The sequence below is a fragment of the Sturnus vulgaris genome, chromosome 7 (assembly GCF_052056855.1).
Source record: "Sturnus vulgaris isolate bStuVul1 chromosome 7, bStuVul1.hap1, whole genome shotgun sequence".
NCBI lineage: Eukaryota > Metazoa > Chordata > Aves > Passeriformes > Sturnidae > Sturnus > Sturnus vulgaris.
Genome location: NC_142249.1, coordinates 20,824,582 through 20,850,743, shown reverse-complemented (window position 1 = coordinate 20,850,743; position 26,162 = coordinate 20,824,582). Strand labels below are relative to the sequence as shown.

General features: G+C 37.8%; 1 protein-coding gene across 5 annotated transcripts in view; it reads left to right on the top strand.

Moving 5' to 3' along the window:
- Positions 1–26,162, top strand: part of RAPGEF4 (Rap guanine nucleotide exchange factor 4) — a 146,541-nt gene that overhangs the window by 100,375 nt on the left and 20,004 nt on the right. For all 5 annotated transcript variants that reach the window (XM_088168030.1, XM_014880223.2, XM_088168032.1 and 2 more), the window contains 15 exons: positions 475–559; positions 4,013–4,073; positions 4,795–4,871; positions 5,985–6,131; positions 7,434–7,549; positions 10,518–10,606; positions 12,595–12,673; positions 17,036–17,186; positions 18,373–18,461; positions 18,884–18,914; positions 19,162–19,240; positions 20,400–20,546; positions 21,710–21,807; positions 24,821–24,946; positions 25,408–25,586. In XM_088168030.1, the coding sequence (XP_088024156.1) occupies positions 475–559; positions 4,013–4,073; positions 4,795–4,871; positions 5,985–6,131; positions 7,434–7,549; positions 10,518–10,606; positions 12,595–12,673; positions 17,036–17,186; positions 18,373–18,461; positions 18,884–18,914; positions 19,162–19,240; positions 20,400–20,546; positions 21,710–21,807; positions 24,821–24,946; positions 25,408–25,586 (1,554 nt within the window). The remainder of the gene's footprint in view (positions 1–474; positions 560–4,012; positions 4,074–4,794; positions 4,872–5,984; positions 6,132–7,433; positions 7,550–10,517; positions 10,607–12,594; positions 12,674–17,035; positions 17,187–18,372; positions 18,462–18,883; positions 18,915–19,161; positions 19,241–20,399; positions 20,547–21,709; positions 21,808–24,820; positions 24,947–25,407; positions 25,587–26,162) is intronic.

Below are 26,162 nucleotides of genomic sequence, written 5' to 3'. Positions count from 1 at the left end.
CTCCAAGATGCACTGCTGCATCTCCAATTTGTTCAGCAGAAGTTCACACACTCCTTTACAAATCACTACTACTGTGTTTGCTACAACTAATTAGTGCTGCATGTGAAAAATAATGCATGCCCCACACTCGGGAGTCCTTTTGAAAGGAACAAATCTTTATGTACCATTTCTGGTTTATGTCACCATTTTATACATATATAGAACACTTGATTTAATCAGAAAAGCTTCCTAATCAGGATCTCTCTAAGGTGGTTGCCATGGCTGCTGCTCAGTGTCATTCAGGTAGCATTCACAGAGCTTCCACTCTTTGTGTGTTTCACTCCTCCAGCCAGAAACATTATTTAGTCCCTGTTTAGTGAGCATGTACCCTTCAGTAGACAGTACAGCAGAATTTTGTGTTGTTCTGTCCTTCTGTGAAGTATTTATTTTGGGCATTTATTGCATTTAGTTATCCCTTCAATCTTCTTTCTATAGCCCTGGCCAGAGAACTGTAGATGACTTAGAATTTATATATGAAGAACTTCTCCACATTAAGGCCTTATCTCATCTTTCTACCACAGTAAGTAATTTTAAAAATTATAACTTATCACCAAAAGGGAGGCTCAGTTTTTACTTCTGGTTTTGCTTCTGACTATTAAAGTTGGAGAGCCTGTAACCATTTTCATTTATATTTTCCATGCAAATAATTTATTCCATATGTGAGAATCACCCAGGCACTGTGCAGGTGTAGATTGTCTATTTGATATCAGATATAATTCTCTTCAAGTATTTCTGCACAGCCCCTGTCTCCCTCATTTGGCACAGGTGCCACTGTCTAGGTCACTATCCATGTGTAAATGAAGGTACTGGTACTACTGAATTTTGCAGAATTGATTTCTATAAGGAGTCTTGGCTTGAACAAATTAGAGGAGGAATTGCACTGTGGAGAAAGGTGCACTGTGCAGTGCTTGCTGGTTGGAGTTTGGTCACTGAGTGAGAGAAAGCTCACCAGACACTTTCTCCCTGAAGTGGTCAAGAACAGCTCAGAGAACCAGGGATAAATGGAATGGACAGGAGAATGCATCTGAAGTCTCACCATACACTGTGTAGGCAACTGAAACAAACTAAATAGCACTTTACTTGGTAGCAATAAGATGTGGATGCTTTCAAAAGAAGGAAACAAGTCAGAAAGTACATCCATATTTGAGGATACCTTCTTCAGAATCTCTTGTTTTCAGTAATTCTCAGTTAACTTGGACAGATGCAGCTAATTATGAAGCTGCATTACAGAAATAGAGTACTCCATACAAACATATAAAAACCTGAACAATGTTTTTCAAAAAAAGTAGGCATTTGGAGTTGGTATCTGAATTACATGAGTGTTAAGGAAACTTCCCAGTTTGATCATTTGTGAGACTCTGGCAGTCACACTGCCAGCACCAGAGACTGTCTCTGCTGGGGCTGGAGCCCCTTCACAGTGGGCAGCTCCAGTGACCTGGTGGGTCCTGCTGGACTCCTGCACATCCCCCACTCACACAGCCAGGCCAGGTTTCCTCACTGCTTCCACCCCAGGTTTCCCATAGCAGAGCCTTGTATGTCTTGCTCCATAAAGCAATTTATTCACAGTGTCGTAACACAGGAACAGCTCAAGCTGGTGCCTCTGAGGAGGGACCCCCACTAAAGGAACTCCTGGGCTTTTATCCCCTCACCATCCAAGCATTTTCAAGTCTCACTCTTTTTCCCGTGTCCTCCATGTCCTTTGCTCTTGCTGTGTCCATTCACCTGGCTGGTGCTGCTTGTGCCATTTGCTGTGAAAAGGGTTGGCAGTCCATTGTCCCTCTGGGCTCCCACACAGAGCTCAACCTGCAGACAGGTACCTGCAGTTACTTGCACTAGATGTATTCCTCAACATGAGAACAGACATCCAAAAGCCTTAAAAATCCCCGGAATGTAGACAAAAAAGTAATTAAAGAAAGACTTCTGTAAGATCCAGAAATGACCCTTTAAAAGTTAAACAAAAAAAACTACCCAGGATAGACAGATACTGAGAGGGAGTGGAGAAAATTCTCAATACTGCAGATGTAACCCAGAATAAAAAAATTTGAAGCACAAAATATTTTCAGCTCAGAAGAAAATCAGACTTGAGGTCAGATACCACAGCAAGTACCATATGCAACAAGTATGGCAGGTGATAAAAACTGAAAAAAATACTTGGCATTTTGAAGTACAGATGATTCTGTTTTTAGTAAGAATCTGGAAATGCCAGCTCATTATCTGCATCATGAACTAAAGCAGAAGGCAGAAACCATGACTAGCTTAAAGGCAATCTTCAGAGGAGAGACAAACAGCATTGCTTCTATGAACCAGAAGATTAATGACCAATCAACTTGAAAGGAAATGACATGTTTAATTTATTTTAAGTAAAGTGTAATTCCTAAAGTGGTAAGTTATCTAGATACACCAAAGGCAGTAGAAAGTAAAACAGATGAAGCTCAAGTCTCATGGTGATGAACTAATTCCTGCTAGAGAAGTCTGTGAAGTTAATGTACAAATGAAAAACAATTATATAATACAGTGTTAAAAACAAGTAAAACTTTGGGCTTCATCAAGTGGATTCATTCACTGCAAAGGCCAATGACTGAATCAACTGAGAAGACATCTGAGGACATAAGTGGATAGGAGTGCTCTCTGCTATGTGCAGAGCAGTGCTAATGGGGTTGTATTCCTGGCCTTATGAAAGTGTCATTGCCTTTGAGCAGAAGTCATAAAGGAGTTTGGTGAGTTAAGTGTTACAGAAATCACAGGCCTCTGAGTGTGTTCACTGGTCAGTGTACCTAAAAAAGCCTGTCCAAATACCTCTATTTATCTCTCTTTTTCTCCAGGCTGAATAAAGGGAGTGCTTTCCCCTGACTGTCAGGAAAGAGTTCTAGGAGAGATGGCTGATGTGGTATGTTTGTACTTGGTGCCTGAGCACCAAGGTTGGGTGGATGCCTTTAAGTACATCAGTGCCCAAATTTTTCCATCCATCTTAGGAGATGCAGCCATCAGATTCTTATCTGGCTTGTGACCAGAATTTTGAGAGTTCCTTCCCAGGTCTTTCTTTGTGACCTAATTTTTTAAAAAAAATTTAAACAAATGAGATAGTGGTGTGAAAATACCACTAGTTAATACATATTGAAGCCAGTATTTGGCATGGTTAAGTTACACTGAAGTAGGTAGTACCTCTGAAGAATGGCTTGTCACCAGCTGCTGTTCTCAGAATACATGGATCCTGCTGCTTGGAAATGGCCTCTAAGTCCTTGGAAACTTGTGGTTGTAGGAAGAGAAACCTAAAGCACACAGAAGAACTCAGGATCGGGATTCCCAGTGTTACTGCTTTTTTATGGGAGTAACACAACGTTGCAGTGACAAAAATCAGTTGTAAGCAGCGTCTCACTAGAGACAACAGCCCAGTCAGTCAGAGCTCATTACACCAAGAGCAAAATAAACCCAGTGTGGAGCTGGCTGACACCAAGGGCAGTGTCACATTCTCCAGTTCCTGCAAGAAGTGGTGAGCTGGATGCTTTGCCTGGGAAGCTATGAGGTAGAGAGGGGATTCAGCAAGTCCCAGATGGCTGTGCCTCACAGCTTGACACAGCAGAAGCAGACAGACTTACGTCAGTCTGAACCAGATTTCTCAGGAGAGAGCAGGAACACTTCCATGGAGTAATTGGCAATCACTAGCTATCTTATGTAACAGATTAACTATTGCCATTTGAAACTTTCTTCAAGTCTTGTTAGTTGTTGATGATCATTTCACATATGTGTGCACAAAGAAATATGTGGAGACCCATATCTTAAAGATGCCCTTGTCTGAGCCATTTGGGGCCAGGAAATGTAGCTCTGTAAAGCCAATCAATAGGAATTAGGAAATCAACTGAAGCAGACCAATGATGCAGAGGGAAGGAAAACACAGGGGGGCTGTATTATGTGACCTCATCACCAGGAGGAATGAGATACGTATAATAACAGTAATTTCTCTCTCTATTTTAAGGTAAAACGAGAATTAGCAGGTGTCCTCATTTTTGAGTCACATCCCAAAGCAGGAACAGTCTGTAAGTAAATGGAGTCCTGTCAGATGTCTTTCTTACCTGTGTTATGAACATTTAAATTCCTAATGTTTAAATGACCAGAGCAAAACTTGCATGCACCCTTCAAACTTGATTGTCACTTCATGTTTAAAACCTAGGGTAATAATGTAAGCTTAGTCTGTTGCCAAATGCAAGGACAGTACTAAAATTAATTCTGTATCCTTGAGTGTATGTATCACCTACAATTTGGGTATGTTTTTATCAAGAATTTTTGGTTCGACCAATCTCTATTTAAAATGTGTTTTAATATAATCTGGCATTTAAAAAAAATCTTCCTGCACAAAATAAAGGATTTAAAATTGTAAATTACTCAGATTTGTTAATACTGAGACATTTTAGCAAATGAATATTAAATTCACAGTCACTAGAGAACTAGGTTACAATGTGGTGCTGCTAGTGGGATCCAACCTGTATGCTAATTAGTAATTGATAACCTGACGTATTGATGAAGTAGTTGTTGGAACAAAAGCAACTTTCACACAAGTGTAATAAAATAACTACTATAAGGGTATGAATTCTTTTTTTCTAAATTCTGAAGGCAATTGCTTTTAAAATCATAGTATGCCCTTTTATAAGGTAGACATTTATAGGACTGTAGAGTTATCTTGAATTTTATTGGGTGCAGAATCTGGCCGTATTTTGAATAACTATATTCTAATCGTAAAATCTTTTCTCTCTCTTGTAGTATTTAATCAGGGAGAAGAAGGTACTTCTTGGTACATTATCCTAAAGGGATCAGTAAACGTAGTCATTTACGGCAAGGTATTTTTTTCAGAAGCTATTTTATATGATAGTTATTATTGAAATTGTAAGAGTAAACTTTGAAGGAATACAGTTTAATTTAGAGAAAAATTGCCTTGTCTGACAAAACAAATAGATTGTAATTTTATTAAGAAATGATCCAGTGGTTTCACTGATTATACTTCCAGTAGATTGCTCTATAATTTTAGGATTTATTACACAGTTTCTGAATATAATCCATTACAGTTACATCAGTATCTTTAGGACAAAGTAATTTGCTGGAATTTGGTGAGTTGCCAGACTTCTCTCTCGTGGGGGTTTTGCCCCATCCCTTTACCACCATTTTGTCATGCATTTGGATGACTAACAGTTCTCATGCATGTCTGACAAAAATACTGCTTTGTGACTGGTGGTTCTCAGGTTGGATGAACTTCTTCCAAATTTATGCCAGCTATTCATTTTAGTTAAGTCGTAGACCAAAAAGCATCTTTATTAAATTTCCTCTTTATGAGAGAGATTTTTCAAGGCGAAAAAGTAGATCTTGGTACACAGGAATCCCTTGAGTCTTTAAAAACCCTACTTCTATATTGGTTTCTTGTTCAGTGACTGAGAATCCTCCATTTGAAAACAAAGCATTTCACCAAAATCTAGCACAGAGGCCATAGTGCTAAGTGTGTTCCTAAGTAGCACATATTTAGCCATGTTTTTCTCGTCACTGGGTGGGCCAGATCCTCTGTTACTGTAAATTGGAGGAAACGGAGCACTACTGATGTTCAACAGCTGGAGATGTGTTGTTCTGTGTTACTTCTGCAAACTTGATTTTATTTTTTAGGGTCTCTATAAATAAAAAACAAAATAGTCGACAACTTTCTGTCTTCAGCAGGCTGAGAAGAGTCCTTCAAGCTGAATGAAATATCAGAGAACAAGCTGATTCTTTTCTGTTCTTGCCTCTCTTTAGTAATAGTAATAACTAGCTATCAAGTATTGTTTCCTAGTCATTATTTTGGCTGTTGATTTCCTGCCAAATAGATTTGTTTTGGTATTTGATTGTGAAGTCCAGTGTTTGCACAAGGACTTTCAATAGAATCCAGAGTAATAATGGGTTTCTGCATGTAAATGTTTTGCTCTGTGCAGGGTGTGGTATGTACTCTACACGAAGGAGATGATTTTGGCAAGCTGGCACTTGTGAATGATGCTCCCAGAGCAGCATCCATTGTACTGAGGGAAGACAACTGCCACTTCTTGAGAGTAGACAAGGAGGACTTCAACAGGATCCTTAGGGTAAGAGTGGGAAGAGCTGCCCTCAGTGTGATATCAGAACTTGCAAGTTTTTCTCGGGGCTGTCATTTCTGTGAATATATTAATATTAAAAACCTTGTTTGTAGTATTCCTAACTGTGTAACAGAGATGCAGTCTAGAAGGTCAGGTAAAGAATATGTTCATTGCCTTTCCTCTCTCAGTTCCCAGCCCAAATATGAAAATGTGACCAAATGGAATCTTTTTGTCTCTCACATTCTGTAATCTAGTATTTGCCCTGCTTAGTTTTTCCTTATACTGCGCAGGATTTCTTGGTGATATTCTGTCCAAATATTGAAAAAAACAAGATCACCCCTTCTCCCACATAGGTCAGTGTCACATAAAACTAAAAAACTAAAAAATTAAATTCAAGAGTTTCAAGGCAGAATCAAGTGGCAAATAGAGTAAATTACAGATGTCTTTACGCAGATGTCTTTATCAGAGAACTCTAGAAAGACATTCCCAGACTAATTTTACAGTTATTCATTTTGGAGTAAATGAATTCCAAAGTCCAACTGTAATTCTGTAATTTCAGACTATTTTGAGGTCATTCATAGTAGAGGAAGTCAAAACGAGTATCATCCTGTATTCTGTCCTATATATGCCCAGTATTGCAGCAATAGAAGCAGTCCAGAAAGGGTGCTCCACTAGAAAAATTACTTGTTACTGTACAAAAGGGAATGAGGATCCCTTGGTGATAAGGTTGGGTTGGCTGTGGAGACTTAGAACTGATTATTCTTTGGTCTATACTTCAAAGAAGATCCAGGTCCACGGTCTTACTAATTTTTACCTGTGTTTTTTGAATGCACATTATACTTAACTTTTTAATTTTCTACTATGAGTGAGCTGGTAGTAGAAAATGAAGAGTTTACTGAGCTAAGACTTCCTATTCTTAAATGCTATTTTCTTTTTTTAAAAATTATTTTATTTTAGAGAAAAGATTGTAGAAAATAGTGTTTGTATATAAGGGAGAATAGAGATTACATTACATATGGCAAGTTGTGGAGAGACTGTTTTTCAGCAAACTTTTTAATTTGACATCTCCATAAAATGGAGATTTTTAACATAGTTCTTGCTCTAGTCTCTCCCACAATTCTCTGCTTCTTGCTTTGGTGCCAGTGCTTCAGTCATGATTATGCCTGTGAGGAAAACAGAATAAAGACAGATGAATACAGGGGGAAAGAACCAACACCAGTCTTTTGTGTTTGAAAGTCATGCAGTTTGTTAGAGTAACTAATCACCCAAATCAGGTGCAGTCACATTTATTAAAATTAACTTGTCTTGCAGGATGTGGAAGCAAATACAGTAAGACTCAAAGAACACGACCAAGATGTCTTGGTGTTGGAGAAGATCCCAGCAGGAAACAGAATTTCTAATCAAGGGAATTCACAGCCGCAGCACAAGTATGTTTTCATTCAGTAGTGCAAATGTCAGACAATTATTAACCTTTTTAAATGGTACTATTATCCAAACAATAGCATATTGCCTTTCAATGGAAGACTGCAGTGCATATAAAGTTTTCTTTTTTTGATCATCAGCACATGCCCCATACTCAGTAATAAATCCATTTCTAGCAGCACACCAGCTCTATGTCTTTACACAATAATTCCCTGAAGATCTCAGTGTAAATACTTATCTCAAGTAGTAGCTTCCAAATAGACTAAGCATGGAGATTGATGAGACCTTATTAATCTGAGTTACTGTGTAAAAGACTTGAGGAGCATACATTGTTTTATTGTTAACTATGTATATTTTTTTTTGTATATTGAGCTTTAGATGCTAATAAGAGTTTGCTATGCACAATGTATATACAAAAGAAAGATCTCATGCAATGAAAGTTGTAGAGCTTATCTTACAGAATAGTTTAGCACTGTAATAACGATATTAACTATATTTTTCTTTCTTACTGAAAGGGAAAAAGTACAATTTTGTTTGGATACTACTGTGATAAGAGTAGAGTGGGGCTATTATCATTCCAAATGTTGGTAAAACCCATAAGGGCTTTGTAAATGTGTTATTTGCAAATGGATGCACAATTTTCTTCAGAAGCATTCAAACAATTTATACAAGTTTTAAATCCTTTAGCCTGAATCTCTCTTTCTCTCAAAACAGAGCCAATTTATTGTGTAATACTTTGGGTACAGTTTTTATCTCATCTGGGATTTCATATACTTATTTTATGTGCATGACTGAATGCAAAGGTTTATAAATATCTGTGAAGATTGAAGAAACCATTTCTTGCATTTAATATACACATTTCACATTTTTCAAGAACTTCTATTTCATTTTTCACTTAATCTATTAAAACACCTAGAAAAACAATCTATACTGCCAGGTAACTGTGCACCCTTACACAAGTTTTTCTTTGTCTACATGAGGGGAACTTGTCTGTAGCCAGTGGATTTGCATCAGCAACTGTAATGCAGAGCAACTTGGTCACAGATATAAATCCATTTTCTTGGGTCTGAGACATTTTTCGTGCTTCCAAAGGTGAAAGTTCCATTTGAACATTTTGAAAGATATTTATGGTAAATGGTTAAGTTAGTCTGCACTTGGTCTTACATACCAGGAATATTTTCAGGTAAAGCTCAGAATTTCATTTCTGTAAATATTTTACTCATTTGGTCAGGTTTTGGGTACTATGTGCCAGCAAGAGCTTTTGCTGATAGCTATGACCAATAGACACAAGTTACCTGAAAGAGGAAGTTGCCCTGAAGGTTCACTGTCTGCTTTTCACCAGTTGGATTACTTTTTTAATGCTGTTGGCAGTGTTTTTATGTTTAAAGTCTTCAAAGTGATTTCACTGGCTTTGAGGACGACGTTTCTTAGTAAATAGAATAAATGGCTACATTTTTGTTTGAGAGTCCAATCCAAAATTGCCAATGTTTCTTGATTTCTAGATTGTGTTACTGGGATGTGTTAGTTCAGTACTTTTGAAAATGACTTCCCAAAAGAGAAGCTTAACAGGCACCTCATCTCAGGAAGAAACTAATTTTCTCATCTTGGCCTTGGGGAAAACTTCACTTTGGGAGCAGATCCTTCTGGTTACAGTTTGGGTTCCACTGCCTCCTCTACGGAGGAGACAGAGCTCCTACACAGCTCCCCGAGCTGGGCTTTCAAACAGTGACAGTTTCACTTGGGAGGACTGGCTCTGAAGTTACCACTCCCAAGATCTAACTCTTTATGGGTGATCACACTCATGCAGGATGAATTCAGCAGCCCTGCAAGTCACTTCACTGTTCATTTTCACTTTCATATTCAGAGTACAGCAACCTGTGATTTCTCTGCTTCACTCACTTAGATACTTGGTTAGTATCTCTGTGAGAATGTGCACTGGCTTAACAAGTGTTTGTGTTCTTGGGACATCAATACAGTTCTTCCAAAGAGGTTGGCAGGTAAAAGAACTGTGACGGTCAGTGCTCAAAGTGAGGAGGAGCTCCCAGGAGCTCAGCTCCACCACTTATTTCTCAGCAGGAGCAGAGTATCTTCACTTCTCAGGGGTTTTTTTCTTTCTTTTTTTTTCTTTTATTTTTTTTTAAGTTTCATATTTTATCAGTTGAATTCTGAAAAGAAAGAAAGAAAGAAAGAAAGAAAAAGATGCAGAGATTGAAAAAATGGAGGGAAATATAAAAAATCTGATCTGTGAGAAAAGAGAAAAAAGATGGACAAGTTCTCCAATATCATATGATATTTTGCTGGTACTTAAAATCTTGCCAGTGTTTTTGCATGAAGCAGAAAAACTAGTTCTCTCACCTCACTAAATTAATTACAGGAAATGGTGCAATCCTCAGTTTATCGACTTGAAACACTTACTTTAACTATGCAAGGCATTGCACAAATTTGAAGATATATGCTACTTCATATCTGCCCCCACCTTCCCAGACCAACCTCTGTCTGTGATGCTGAAGGAAATTGTTTGCTTGCTCTGACACTGATACACACTAGTTCTTATTTCAGGCTCATAATGAGCCTGTTAAGACCCTTTAATGACTGCAAGTAGCTGTTGTTACTGAGATATTTATTCTCAGTGGAGGAGCATATCTGCTTGTACTTCTCTGAGTTTGGACCATTGCAGTTTATCTGATTGTGGTGTAACTGTGATGGTTTACACTGAAGTACTTATGTGAGGAGGGGGCTGTCTCTCATCCCTGGGCAGGGTGCAGAATGAAACCTAGGAACTGCTCCTAGCTTTACAGGGGGGAAGCCAGCAAAGATTGTGAATGGTTTTGACCTAAGCACACAGAAATTCTGGTCAGAGTAGGTGTTTGGCACACAGCAGCACAACAGTCCTGATCTTCTTGCTGGTACACAATTATTTCTTGATTAGCTCTTTTGGCTATGAGATGCTAACTGCTCCTTTCCCTCCCTCAGGTATACTGTGATGTCAGGAACCCCAGAGAAAATTTTAGAGCACTTTCTAGAAACGATGCGCCTTGAAGCAACTTTAAATGAAGCAACAGGTATCTACATGGCAGAAGCTGTTTTATTATTACCCCATAAGATGGATTTGCTGGGGGAACACTGCAATTTGATGCTTTGAAAAGCACCTAGTGGTAGTTTTTCCCAGCAGAAGAACTATCTACTGCTCTGAAATAACCCCAAGAGAATTAAGGAAATCCAGAATTAAAAATAGCAATCCACTTTTCCAAGCCTGCTCTATTGTATTTGTAATTTAAGGTCATAGTAGAACAGCAAAATCCTCCAAGGTGCCAGATCAGCAGTTACAACTTCAATTAGGCACAACCATAAGGCCTGGATAGAGCACCCATTAGTAATGGTTCTTCTTGTTCTGGAGGTCACTTTAATACTGTGAAATAGCTTGATACCTCCAGACATGACATTGTGCTAGTATAAGTGTTCTCAAATCTTCCTATCACATTTAAAGTATCACAATTTGAATTTTGTGTTTGTGATACTTTCCCATGTGCAAGGAAAAAAGAATTGTTACTCAAAGGAGAAGAACAGGTTCTTTTTGCACTATAGATGTCTGCTTGGTATATATTCAAAAATGTTCTTAAATCCAGTTAATCTGTTATTGGCCTCATAGTATTGGAGAAACCTGTATAGTGGTCCATAAATAATGGAATAATTGAAAAATTACAGAAATCCTTTAAAAGTGTATGTTGTCACTATGTTAAATACAGAAGAAAAGGGATCCTTTCCATAGATGCCTGTTTACTGGAATTACAAGCAGAATATTGTTCTTCAGCCTTGCAGCTGTATAATCACGAGTTTGCCATCCACAGAATGCAGGTATTATATATTTTTCAAAAACAAATGATTTAAAAAATACTTTAAAACTTTTTGCCAAAACATATTGTGGCAAGATTGTACCTATATCCCAATACAATATAATGTGTCACAATTCATAAAGTTATTTTTAGGATATAGGATCACAGAATGCTGGAAAACTGAATTTTTTGTTTATTCATTCCTTTAATTTAAGAGTATTTAAAAACCAGTTTGCTCTGGGTATTACGTTAAAAAAGTGCTGCTATTCCAGAGGTGACTTTTGTCAACTGAGAGGTACTTTCATATAGGAATTATACAAGTGGAAGCAATAATGTAATATTATATTGCACAGTTGTTTTCATATTTCGTTTACCATCCCTTACAATGTTTGTAAATGTTTCTGTTATCTCAAAAGTTGCACTGTCAGAAATGACACCCTGGGGTATTGTGTTCACTGTTTCTCAGTGATTCCATATAAGCCTGCCAAACTCATTCTGGCTTCTGCAGCCAGGCTTTATAAATCCTTCTTGTTGTCACAAATACAAAGATAAGGCAAACTGGGATTTACACCGGGTCTACTAGAGGTCATTTTAGCAGAAAAAATAGCTTGCTGGGTTTTGCCAAGGAAAATGTCAGTCTTATTGTTCATATACATTTTAATGTAATTGTAGCAGCTGTAATAATTTGAATCAAAATAAACCCAGAAATGTGACTGTCCATTTATCTCTTTTAGATATTCTACTCAATGCTAGGAAATCAGCAAAGAATGAAATTGTTTGCTTTCTCCTTTGTAGTATATACTAATTGTTCTGCCTGGTATTGAAACTCCTAAAGCCAAATGTTACAGCTCTTTTTTGGGTACCCAGGTGTGAAAGGCCTAATTCTTTCTTGCATATAACTCTGCACTTGTAGAGAAGTATATCCAAATATTTCACTTTAGCACAGGTTTTTTGCTGTGCCAGATTTCTCTTTGACACTGGCAAATGCCTGTTAACATAAATGCAATAAAAATCATGCAGACAAGACTAAAAGCTTAATATTTTAGCTCATATTTGTTCATTACCCTTTTTTGTACCTAATGCCTACAAAGAAAGTGCACTCTATTATCTGCAGAAGGCTAATAACATAGTTCAGGTGAAAGAAAACTCATCCTTGAAATCCTCAAGCTGTTTGCAGAGGCTTAATTGACTGTTTTCTTTCTTTTCTTTTTTCACAGATTCTGTTTTAAACGATTTTATTATGATGCACTGTGTTTTTATGCCAAATAGTCAGCTCTGCCCAGCCTTGATGGCACAATATCCTTTTCTAAGAGAAAAGTCTATTTAGCCACTGTACCTATCAGTGACAAAAGTGAAGCTTCCCTCTCACAAGAAGTTCATCACTGCCATGGAGGCTGTGCCTTGTGAGTAGATTCTCTGTCTGACTAGCAGCTGTCCATAGCTCAACAACTCTGAAATGTATAGTGAATAACCCATGATGAGGTACAGTACAGACCATGAAAACTCTATTTCCTGTGCTGATTACTGTTCCAAGGTAAATAAATGTACTGTCTCTCCACTAGATAAGTGAAATTACATAAACATTTGGGTTACTCTTCCTGTATCCTTCCTGTCTTTCTTGTGTTTTGGTGAACTACAGCATCTACATTTTAACTGGGATAGTTATGTCTTGGTGATTTCAATGATCTACTTTATACATACCAAGCTGCAAACTGCCTCTAGCAAGAGGCTGCCTGAATTTGTAGACTAATGGGTAAGTAGTTCCTAGGTGCTATCCTGATTGTTATGAGAAAGTAGTAATAATCTGTAATAATAGCCTATAGCAAATGCAAACAAACTGGAAGAAACTTCAATTGGATGTGAATACTAGAAGATGAAATCTTAATAGTGGAGAGCATTGAGAGCTGGGGGTGATTCTTGTACTATGCATGTTTCACAGGAGTCTGTGAAATGTCCATCTGTCAATTACTGGCAGGTCATTTAGTTTGGGGAGCTGTTGGACATTGAGAGTTTTCCTTCTGCACAGTGACTTGAAGCTATCAAGTGACTGGGAACATTAAATAAACATATAATGTTTTCTGTTTTATAGAATTCTGACAGGGGTATAATAACTTCAGCTCCCTATTTATTTGTTTAGAATCGCAATGGTCTGAAAGTGCTTTCCTTCAAGCTCAGTGGGGCGAGTGACATCTGGGAAAGCTCACCTCCTGCAACCACAAAATAGAGCATTGTGTCCTTGTCTGGCAAGCTTGAGAATCCATTTGTGTTACTCCTAGCAAGGAGAGTAATTGTTTTGAAAACCTTTGGACCCATGAAACTAGTTTATAGAAGATTGTCTGCACACCTGAAACAAACACATTTTCCAAAATCACATTGCTTTGGATATCAAAAGTATTATGAAATGATGTTGCTGACAGCAGTGAGAGGGGAAGAAGGGGCAGCACTTTTAATGTTTGGGTGTTTTTGTCCTCATAGATTTAGCTCATATTGTTCAGTCAGCCCATTTGAGAGTTAGGCTTTTCTATCTTCAGTTAGAATTGAATACCTCTATCCAATAACTGGGAAAATCAGACCCATAAGCAAAATGTACCTCACTCTTCATAGGTGAAAAGCTTTTCTGGTAGTCAAAGTTAGTGATAATCACACTTAATGACAAATATTCACTTGTGATGAAATCTGTTCTGGAGAAGATGCTAAGACCATGATCTTCAGTGGGTCATGGCAGGCAACATGTTAATTCTTTTCAGAGAGGAGCTGGAAGTAACTGGTATCCTAGTGCTTTAGTGTTAGCTTTTCCTGGAGCTGAATTATTATTTCTTTGGTCCATTCTGAATATGGAAAAGCTAACTGTGGCTTTGTTGATTGTACCATTGAAATTTATTGTTAGAGTTGAAAGGTTCCTAACAAAGCTCATCTTATTGGAGCAAAATCCCGCGACAAAAATGTTCACCAGTGCTGTGAGACTAAGGAGACATTAGTTATGCTCAATGAGGAAATTAAAACAGAAAAAGAAGAAAGGTTATTCAGATGGCGACTTTTTGCTTCAGCTCCCAATTTTGAATCAAAATAAGTCTATTTTCCTACACCCACTTAGGATACTATTTTAGCCGGCAGTACGCTGGTATGAGTAGAGCTAGACCACTGAAGTGCTTTCAAGCATAGTACAGAATATAAATTATTTGGGTTTTCACTTCTTTTACAGCATTCATTTGTAAGTTATTTTAATCCTGAAAGGAATGGACAGGTGCACCACTTTGTCTAAGTAACATTATTGCTTGCTGTGGATTCCACACTTACTCTGTGCCGTCCTTGGCACACCAAGTGTTTTTCAGTCATTGAAGAATATAGATCCTGCAATATTAAAAAAAAATCACTTCTGTTCCATAGGGAAGCAAAGGACAATGCTCCCCTGTCCTGGATCAGGATATAAGTCCTGTGTGTGGCCCTGTTTCCCTCTTCTTCACAGAATGGAAATTGACAAATTCTCAGAGCTACAGCTTGTCAGAGGCAGGCAGAAAAAGGCCTGAAAAAAAAAACCTGAAATAAAGCAGCAACTCCAAAAGTGCACTTGGGTTAGAGCTGGTGTGTGAGCATGTGTGCAGGGGTGCACCTTTAAAGGACCACTTACAAAGTATAAACTCCTCTTTTGCTCTCTGTAGATGATAGTTCTTTAGCACATTTCTCTGTGAGTGCTTTGCTAAACTCCTTTACCATTGTGCCACCAAAAAAAGTTTGCATTCTGTTTTAACAATGATCTTGCACAGCTCCTGATATAGCTGAGTCTTCCTATACAGGGAAGAACAGCCTTCAGAATTGCTTCAATTTCTTAGCATATGCTGGAGAAAATTAGAAACTTATGTGTATATTGAGCTCTAACCATATTTGTGTTGATAAATATTTTGCAATTATCTGACACTTGTTGCAAGTATATATCACAGTTTATTTCTGACTGCAGTCTATATAGTAAAGCTGTATCTTGAAGATCACATAAAATGTGAGAACCCTTCATTGACTTACCCTGTGATGTTAATAAAAGAGAAATAAATATAAATGAGCAGTAAAAATACAGAAAAATTACCAGTGCCTGTGGTGAGTCAGTTAATAAGAAAGTAAAAATACATTAAATAATTATAGTGTTTGAAAGGTAAATATGGCATGAGAAAAATGACTCAGTAGAATATTAAACTTGCTCCCCAAGACATTGAATTATTTACTTCTTATGACCTTCTGACTTGCTTTCTGCCTTAATTATACTGTCGTGTTCATTTCTCTACTCATTTTAAACCTTTCCAAATGAAATTAAAATGCAGATTTCCAAAAGTTTGTCAGTCAAATGAGTGCCCCAGTAACCCTGGTAGAATATCAAATCTCTGCAAGGGCTTTGGGCAGCAGGATCATTTCGAAGTGTGATTTAATAGCTAATTTTCCCCATTGTATTTTATTAATAGTATTATTTGAGAAATTTTTCTAAATGAGAAGCTTAGAATAAATATCTTATATAATTTGTATCTTATTAATATTTTTATTTTCTAATTAGTTTTTTAAAATATTTTCTACAGCAACTTAAAGTGCATCATGAAAGGATGCAAGGATGCTGGACATGGCTGTGAGGGAGAGTGTCAGTGTTTTAATGTTACTATGTAATTGGGAATAGCATTACTCTCAGCAGTCCAGAATTGGAATTCCCATTACTGGGAGACAAAGTTGAAGATGTAACTGCACTCATTCTGTGCTTACTTCCCACTCAGCTGTCAGTGATTTTGGAACAGTTTAAATATATATTGTTAACCTTTTCTCAGTGAGAAATAGACACACAAATTGTCATATCCTGTTTCTTCTGGGGATACTTCATTTTCACACAAGTTAGAGGCTCACATTATCTCAATTTATGACTTCACTTTTTTTTCTGTTTTTTTTTCCTTTCATTAAATGTTACTTTTGGCCTTTCAGCTATTTGTTTGTTTTTGTAATGTTGATGCTTTGTCTTTAAAAAGGTCAATGAAATGTTTCCCATTTTTTCTTACTGTTCATCACAAAATAACTTTCACAGAGTATTGTGTCCTAAAAACACTTTATTTGACATGGTAGAAATGTCTGATTTCCTCATGACAATGAGGCAATTATAAAATTTATATTTTTCCCTGTGTTTCTATAGTCAGTTTAGGCTGTAAATGTCAAAGTCCCCCTCCCTTAATGGGACTGAAGTTCATCTTGAGTTACAATAATTTGTATAAACAAAAGAAATAACACAATTCTGGTAATCTTCCTCACAAATGCAAAATTGGAATTGTTAATAAACACAAAGTGACATTTTTCTTTTTCTTCAACTGTTTCCAAAGAGGAACAGGAAGAAATATCCTTCTTCAGTCTCCATGGTTAATCCTTTTTGTTATTCCAAGTGTCATATCTGTTCTGTTCCCCTACAGCAACCATCCCTGTGGTGGAACTGTGATCCTTCCTGTGCTCTTCAGAAAATTCACTGTATGAAAAAGTGAAAAGTTTGCAAATTGTTACGCTAGTGGATGTCAGAATTTAGAAGGGTATATTGGAAAGTTACGTTTGAGCACTGAAAGTGGTTTGTTGGAAGTCAGTTGTTCATGAATTCATACTGGGTTTGATATTTTCAATCATTGAATGTTTTCCTTGACACTGTGGCACCTATCATGCCCAGCCTTCTCAGGGTACAGAGCAGGAGAAAATGGATTATGCTCTCAACAATAAAAGGCGAGTCATTCGACTGGTTCTGCAGTGGGCTGCTTTATATGGAGATTTACTGCAAGAAGATGAAGCAGCAATGGCCTTTTTGGAGGTATAAAGGAATCATTGTATCACTGAAGTGAAAGAGGTCATTCCAAAGTGCAAAGTTTATTTCACTTTATAACTGTTTTCTCAGGTTTGGCTGCAGACCACAGTGTTTGAACCATTGCCAGCCTCTGGACCTCTGAAAATAGTGTTGCAGATCCCTTTCAAAGTACTGCATGGGTAGCTTGTGTTATAGCAGTAGCTGAATTTGCTTTTTCTAGTATTTTCTTGTGAATGGTTCAGGAGCTCCAAGGGTTGAACTGGAGGGCTGTTTATGCCTGCCTGAGGTGTGCCAGGAAGGAGCTGGAGGGCTGCCACTGCAGAATCAAAGGTCCTTTCCATTTGAATGAAAGCTGTACTGCAACTATTGGAACTTAAAATCTTTGTCTTCAGAACCCTTGTAAATTCTTTGTGGTAGCTGCCATATCCTTGGATTTCTAAGATAAGAATGCACTGCCAATGTCATGTTAAATGATTGTGATTGCCATTCTTATTTATATTGTGTTTATGGAACAGAATCCTGTATGTTACTGGCTGAATGAAAGTTCTGGTCCTAAAGAGCTTGAAACTGAATCTATGTTTTAGCAGAGGGGAATAGGGAGGGGCTTTAAGAATGGTCGACACCCCACAAGCCCACGTGGGAAAGCTTTTCAAGCTTTGGAGATGACATATAGTCTTTCATTAGTCCAGAAGTTAAAGAGCAATCACTAGTTGCAAGCACAGAGATCCATCCTTGGGATGGTTTTATGTAGATGTAACAGGAAGAGGTTTGAGTAAGGTTTAAAAGCAGGTGATACTGTAGTGGATTCGAGTAGCTGAGAGTTAGTGACTCAGAAGCACTAAAGACTACAACAGCAATGAATTAAAAAACCTATCATGCTAATTATTTGTGGATTTTTTAGTCTTTATCCTTGACAATGTGAAAATGCAGGTTTTACACAAGCAGTCAGTGGTTACAGAGTGAGCTAAGGAGCCTCATCAGGCTTCCCTTCTGCATATATAACTCTTGCTTTAAATCAGCTGGAGATAAACAAGTAAAAGTAATAGAGGGTTGGGCCCAGCATGTGTTCCTCTATGCAGATTATCATTCTTTATAATCATTAAGCTATCAGATGTCATCTCATAATCCTCTCTCCTGAGTACTGCTCCTTTACCCCTATAGTTATTTAAAGACTATTCTGTATCATTTACAGGAATTTTATGTATCTGTATCAGATGATACTAGAATGATTGCAGCACTAAAGGAGCAACTTCCAGAGCTAGAGAAAATTGTAAAGCAAATGTAAGCATAGTTTTTGCTTTTTTTCCTTCTCCTGCCGTTTTTGTCAGTAAATTGATGATGAAAATATATTGGTTATATCTATTAAAAAGCCATTTTGTGAATGACACTCAATTATATGAAATTGAAAGTTTGCATGCAGGCTTATTTGAATTAATGTCTATGGCCCTCTTTCCCACATCATTCTTGCAAACACCATACCCTCACAGAGATTGACAGAAGCTTATTTCATGCTTACATGAACTTTGTATATTTTTTCTGCCTTGGTCATAGATTAACTGTGGTATCATCTAATCTTTTCACATATAAATATGATTATATTGATATGCTAGTTTGACAAGTGGTCCATGTTCTATAGGTGATTTTGTACACAAAATCTTCCAGACAATATTTAATTATATATTCTATACTTTACCTTTTTATAGTTCTGAAGAGCCTAAAGCACCACAAAAGAAGGTAAGAAAATTTATTTGTCCATTTTCTCGAGTCAAATCTTAAGTACAGCAAGTTCATAAGCATCTTCTCTTTAGTAATCATGTATATATGAGCTATAGCTCAATTGTTATATTGAGAGATAGCTTTTAACATTGTCTAATTTTACATTGCTACTCTTTTTCCTGCCATTGATAAGAGATGTATTGTAGCTGATGTGTACCACATATTTATTCTTGCATTAACGTGAATCTTGATGGTTCATTTTCAGCACAAAGTTCTTCTGCAGCTGTTCAACACAAGTGATGACAGAGCACAGAAACGCCAGCCTATCAGGGGCAGTGATGAAGGTGAGTTTCTTCTCTGCTAAGTTTTCTTGAGCCACTGACATCTATATAAATTTATCTGTCTCAAAAAAAAAGTCTAAAAATAAATGAATGTACCTACCTAGAGTTTTGAAGGCTGGCCTGAAACAAAGAGTCTTTGCTTTTGCTAGCCCATTGTTCTATTATTGAGATGCTCCTGGTCTTTTCCCTTACTTACTTGTGCTATCAAACACTGCTTCCTCAGAGGAAGATGTAAAAACCTTTAAAATAAGGAATGAACAAAACAGGGAAGAACCAATAAGGTACTGTACTGCAAGTAATGGCAGTGCAATACAGAGTGTAAGCTGGAGGTCATGTTTGAACCTCTGTCTGCCCTGTGTAGTTTGAGCTAACATGTGCAGTGTTCCTTTGCAAGGTAGGAGTGGAGCAGATAATCATGCCACAGACCACAGATCTAGAATCCGAGTATCTAGGCACACAGCCTAAAAACCAAAATCTGCTGGCTTGCCTTATTGCTACTGTTTGATTCTCTGAAGAGATTGTGGTAAAATTTGCAGCAGTGTATCAGAATGTCATTTTCAGATTACTGATAGGGTACTCTTAATGGTTGTTTTGTGGAACTTCATCACCTAAAGCAGCTGCTTCTTCAACATATTTTATATTAAGGGATAGCTCTTGCTAATGAACAGCAGTAAAATCAAGGTAACAAAATTCAAGGTCATGTAGCTGAGAAAGCTGGTGGCATAAATCAGACCAATGGAAGAACCATGTTAAAAGCTGGAACTAACCATATATGAACAGCAGACATCCTGCCAGTCATGCAGCTTCTGTTGTCTATAGTGGTGTTTCTAGCCTACAAAGAGGGAAGCAGTTCCTGCTGCCAGGGAAATGCTACCTCTTGTGTCTGTCCTGACAGGCAGTAGCTGCTCTTTTCATACAGCTGCACCTTTCTCATTCATAGGACAGGCATCTCACTGAACACTGAAAATCCAAAATCCGAAACTCTGGGAAGTCAGAGATTTCTATACTAGAAATTGTAAAGCATCTGAGGAATGGGGAGCTATGTAGTGATTTATTGTTTCTTTGTCTCATTTGTGAGGAGTGGTTTCTGAAGTGACAGTAATTTGTATGGTAAATGTGTTTTTTACACAGGAAGTAAACCATGCAATGTTTTTTTCTTTAGTTCTGTTTAAGGTGTACTGCATAGACCAAACCTACACCACTATCCGTGTGCCAGTGTCTTCTTCTGTGAAGGAAGTGATCAGTGCAGTAGCAGACAAGCTGGGCTCTGGAGAAGGCCTCATCATAGTAAAGATGAGTTCAGGAGGAGGTACTGTACTTACATCATCCTAACAGTTCTCAGTTATGGTGAAGCAGAATTTTTGGAGGGATTGAAAGATTAGTTCAGTCAAGGTTTTAAACCCATGTTTATGTTCAGCTCTCACTCAAGTCTTAATTGAGAGGCAAAACCTTCCTCTACTGCAGGCACAGACCTCAGCTCACATGGATACAGCACCAATGGAGAAGCTTGTGTATCTGCATGTTGCAGAGCACAGCTACCCCAATTATCCTTCACTGTTAGACTTCTAAGAGTTTTTTAACAAGAGAAATAGAAGGTAAGCGTGGATAAATTCATGCTAGACTCGGGAATCAGTAATGTCAGAAAACACTGCAGTGGTCATTACCATTCTGGCTGCTCTGTCTGCAAACCATTACAACTTAGTGCCAAACACACTGACCTAGTGATTGCAGAGGGTCAGGGATCAGGGCCCCATCTAGGCTGTGAAATGCAAGAGTAACTGGAGGGTGAATTCTCCTGGAGAATTGGTGTTGCTGAAGTGCTTTGGTTGAGTATGACTGTGTGGAGACACACAGAGGTAATGAGAGCTGTGTTGGAAGGCATTTTTGCAAACAGTGGTGCCTGCCAAAAATGGCTCATTTCCTGAGAACTGACACCAGGCAGCTTTACTTTTTGCAGTTGAAGCAATTTTTTATTGTCCAATTTGCTGACCACCAACATATGCTGGAAGAGACTGTTTTGTAAGTTACTTTATTATCTTTTCTTTACCTGTGATATGATGCTCTTTTAGAAATGTTGTAATGCATTTCCATCACCTCCTTCAGCAGTTACTGCCTTCCAGAGCAATTTCTATTAAGAACAACTTTCCATGTGCTTACAACTCAGCAGTGATTGAATGGACTCCCTAATTAGGCTTAATTTTTGCAGGTTGTTTCTAGTGATAGCAGCACAGGCTTCTTCACCTGTCTGTACAGTTTGGGACTGGGATTCTGGTTCTGTAGGGAGACTGGTTTGGGCTGAGTTTATCACATTTCTTCAATAAAGAGGATCTTACTGTCTTCTATTCTGTACCCTGAACATTGGGTTACTGGGCAAAATTTGTTCCCAGAAGGGTGATCTGTGCAGCTGGTGGATCAATTCTGCTGTAAATTCTCTCTCTATGTAATAAATAATAATTTGTTTCATTTTTACAGAAAAGGTTGTGCTCAAGCCTCACGATGTTTCAGTGTTCACCACTCTCAGCGTTAATGGCCGGCTGTTTGCTTGCCCACGGGATCAGTTTGATTCATTGGTATGTGTGTGTGCAGTGCTCAGGAACATCAGGGCTTGGGTTTATTTGAACACCTGGCCCTTTTTGCATTATCCACACTTTAGATAAAAACTAGTGGAAACAGTGGCAACAAAGGGCTTGTCACACTGAAGTAGGATGAGCCCCGAAAATAAAACAAACTAATGTTGTAATTCCCCAAAGCAGACCAGAAATCCATCCATCTGATCCACACAACAGAACTTGATTCCAGTACTCTTTCTGTCACACTGAGCATTTAGGAAAAGCTGAGTATTGTCACCAAGACATGCAGTACTTCTTCATTACAGAATTATCTCCTCAAAGTCATAGAGATATATTTTCTAAGATAGTTGTTACCAATTAAAACATTCTAGACATTTCATTCCAGCAGTGAATTCCTTATTTTTGTTTTATTTCTTATCCCCATAAAATACTGTGTCAAAATCTGAGATAATTCCAAGTAGAACCACAGAAAATATTCCTGGTAGAAAGTCTGTTTTTTTCTTAGGTAGAATTGCTCATAAGTACTTACAGTTTATACAGTCATTCTAGCGATCTCCATGGGGTCTGCTTTTATAGAGTTTGATTTGACTGTACTTTTTGTTCCTTTTATTTCATTAAAAACAAATGTCATTGCCAAGTCATGTCAGCATGAACTCTATTACTCCTAGCCTTGTTTCAGCCTCCTGTATGCTTTTAACAAGCCACTTAGTATGTATGCCTGATTTCTTTTATGGATATGGTAAAATCTATGCTTTGCTGCTGCTTTCAATTTAGCAACCAGGGAATGCACATCCAGCATATGTAGTTCCATGCAGAGATACCTCTTGTTCAGCTTATTAAATTCTGGTGTTCCCTTAAGGTTAATTAATCCTGCCAAGTAGATACCCTCATGGGGCATGCTACTGTAAAACAGGGGTGTTGCATCAGTACAACTGTGCTGGGTACTTATATATGGCTCTGCATTGTCTGTGTACACATAGCTTTGGCAGCAAATTGTCTTGGCTTTCCATGCCTTTTCCCTGTGCTATTTACTGTGCATCAAGTACTCAGAGTGCTGCAGGGAGCTCTAATATACAGGGCTGCAATGTGCTACTTTTCATCAACTAGGTTGAATTCAGTAAGAATTAGGGGAAGTACATTCAGCACTTTAAAAATGGTCCTCAGCACTGCATAGCAAATTACAACCCCTTATCAGCTGCATTTTTTTCAATGAGGTATAAACAAATCAAAAAATGTTACAACCTTAGCTGCCTCCCAGTTTAATTCTTTCACATTCCAGTTTCTGGCTGCTTCCTGTTCATGAACATTTATCCACATTACATTTGGCAATTCCCATGTGAAAATTGTTCTGGGTAGATGAATTTTCAAATATGCTGTGAGTTAGCGTCTAAGTGCTTCTTTCCTAGCCTTGGAAAATATTTGTTTGTTATGGTAACAGCTATGTTGTATTCATCTCCAAATGGGGGAAAACGATGTCTTTCAATCTGTAGGCAATTCTCTTTCACAGATTTCCACAACTTAGAATTTTCTACACAAAGCTGCTGTACTTTTATTTCATATGTTGTCATAAACTAAAGAAAGTTTGCGTTTGTGCAAATCCCAATTCAAAGCAATCTGCAGTTACTTGTAATATTAATGGCTGGCCTGGATTTTTTTAGAGAATACTTTTCTACTATTTTTCTAAATCATAGATCAAGCTTGTAAGGTGATAATGTTTGTGATTTAGTTAAATAATTTTTAGTTAGTTTGTATGATGATGATAATTGAAAGGAGAATTTTCCCTAGGGTACAAAGCAAGATTTCATACAGCAGTAAAGCTCCTACACACTATGTTTTACTGAGAAAGTGATTTGATGTATTTATCCAGTCAGGCTTATTTCTGTTGCTAATATATTCTCTATATAAAATAGGATTCATTTAGTAGGCTCATTTCTTATATTGCAGCATCTAAATATGGTCTGTTAATCTGTCAGACTGCAGGGAGTTTGTGCTGAGGAAGGAGCGGGTTGACAGTCGTGTGCTCCATCATTGAGTGTTAGCGAAGGCAGCGAGGAGCGGGGGAAGCGGCGTGTGAGCTCTGCCGCCCTCTCCTGGGACAGAGCCGCTGACCCGTGCGCTCAGCGCCGCCTCTGCGCCAGCGTCACCCTCCGGGCTGAGAGGGCTTCGCTGGAACTATCGCAGCAGCACTGGTTCAAACACTTCATCCTAATATGTACAACAGACCATTCAAACCTGACTTGAGCTCAAGCCATGCTTTAAATCTCTGTATAATACTTCACCTGTGTGCCAAATCATAGATCGCATCTCATTTATTGGGTGGCATGGAAGTGCCTTTCAGAAACGTTTTGTACTTGGTTCTTTCTCATAAGACTGTGTTTATATAATTTTAATCGGCCTAGCCAGGAATTTGCAATCACAAATTGTGCATCAAATTTGTGTACTGTCAAAAATAAAGTATGGGGGTTATTTTATAACTGATCAGAAGATCTTGCAATCACTGCAGATTGCTGAAGCGTGCCAGATGTAATAATTCTCATCATTAGAATCAGGAATATGTAAAAGTATTTAGCTTGTCCTTGGTGACCTAGTTATTTGTGTATGTGAGAAAGGAAACATAGAACTTCTTTTGTTTAAGAGCTTAGAACCTATGCTTAACACATGCTTTTGTTAGCACAACATGTATTATAGATTCAATATTTAAAACAATGTTAATAACACACTGAGAACAGTCTGTTTTATTTCCTTACAGTGTCTCTGAAAAGTTTTCAGAGTTTTCCTGACTATCCTGTGCATACTGGATATTGATTTTGCATAGGGCTTCTCATTTCCTAATACCTGCCTGCGGTTAAAAGAAAATTTCACTTTTACTGCAAATTTCAGTTTTGCTCTTAGAAATACGATTAGGAAAGGGGTCACACTGAAAAAAGAATTGTTAGAAACATAATGGAATGAAAGCACTAACCGTAAGATTTAGCATGTCTAAAAGATTTTTATAATATTTTCCTGTTTGTAGGCACCATTGCCAGAACAAGAAGGACCATCTACTGGTACAGTAGGAACATTTGAACTGATGAGTTCCAAAGACTTAGCACATCAGATGACAATTTATGACTGGGAGCTCTTCAACTGTGTGCATGAGGTATGAGGATCTATCTATTCAGGGGGTTAGAATCTATTAGAAAGTGTTTAATTGTACATTGTAGGTTTTTGCATTATTTCCAAAACCTTCTCTAAGCTCGATTTTCAAAAATTCTACAATGAAGCCACCTACAAGTTTTGAAAATGTAAGACATCCTTAATTTTATAGGCAAAATAGAAGAATAAAGTTAGACTTCTTCTGAGCATGTACTGCTAGTTGAATTACTTTTGTTTGTTTTAAGGTATTAAGCTGTTTATATATATTTATAGTTACATTTTTTACCTATGCCTCAGCTATTTTATACTGGATTTGTAACGTGAATCCTCATCTATGCAGGTAGAAATGTAAACTGCAGAGCAAGTTTCAGGCTAGATGCTTGCTTCATTGTTCTTAGCCTCTTTCCTCTGTCCAAGAGACACAACCTCAAAAAAGAAAATTCCAAACTGTTTTCTCTTTCCTAGCTGGAATTGATCTATCACACTTTTGGAAGGCACAATTTTAAAAAGACCACAGCAAATCTGGACTTGTTTTTAAGAAGATTCAATGAAATTCAGTTCTGGGTTGTCACCGAGATTTGTCTTTGCTCTCAGCTCAGCAAGCGCGTTCAGCTGTTAAAGAAATACATTAAGATAGCAGCCCAGTGAGTATGCAATCATATGGGAGCTGGAAGTGAGGTTCGGTGTAGTCAATGTGCTTTTATTTTCTCTTTTCAGACAGCCACACAGAGTAGAGGTTAAAGCATTCTGTATTCGGTAATTCTGTCCATTTTCTTATGGGGCTGCATAGAACCTTGTTAATATATATTCTTCTTTCCTGTGCTACTCTCCATTCTCCTTGATCTATGATCTGTTAGGGCCATTTTTACACATCAAATTTGTGAGAAAATATATTTCAGTTCATTAGGAAAATCCTTCATTTACCCTTCCATACATTAGCAAATATTAGTACATTAATCAGTAAATATTAACAAAATTGAGCCGAATTTTCCTGAGAACAGAAATGGTTCTGGTGCTACTCAAGACAACCTCTCTCAGAATTGCCCCGAGTGGGAAAATCAAGAGGGGAGAATAAAGAGGTGTAGGACAGAGGTGGTGACACTGGTGTTACTTTCATTCTCTTTGGGATTTGCACTTGGGGAAGAGTAACCCCAAGCAGCAGCACAGGTTGTGGCTGACCTACTAAGGAGCAGCTCTGCAGAGAGGGACTGGGACTGTTG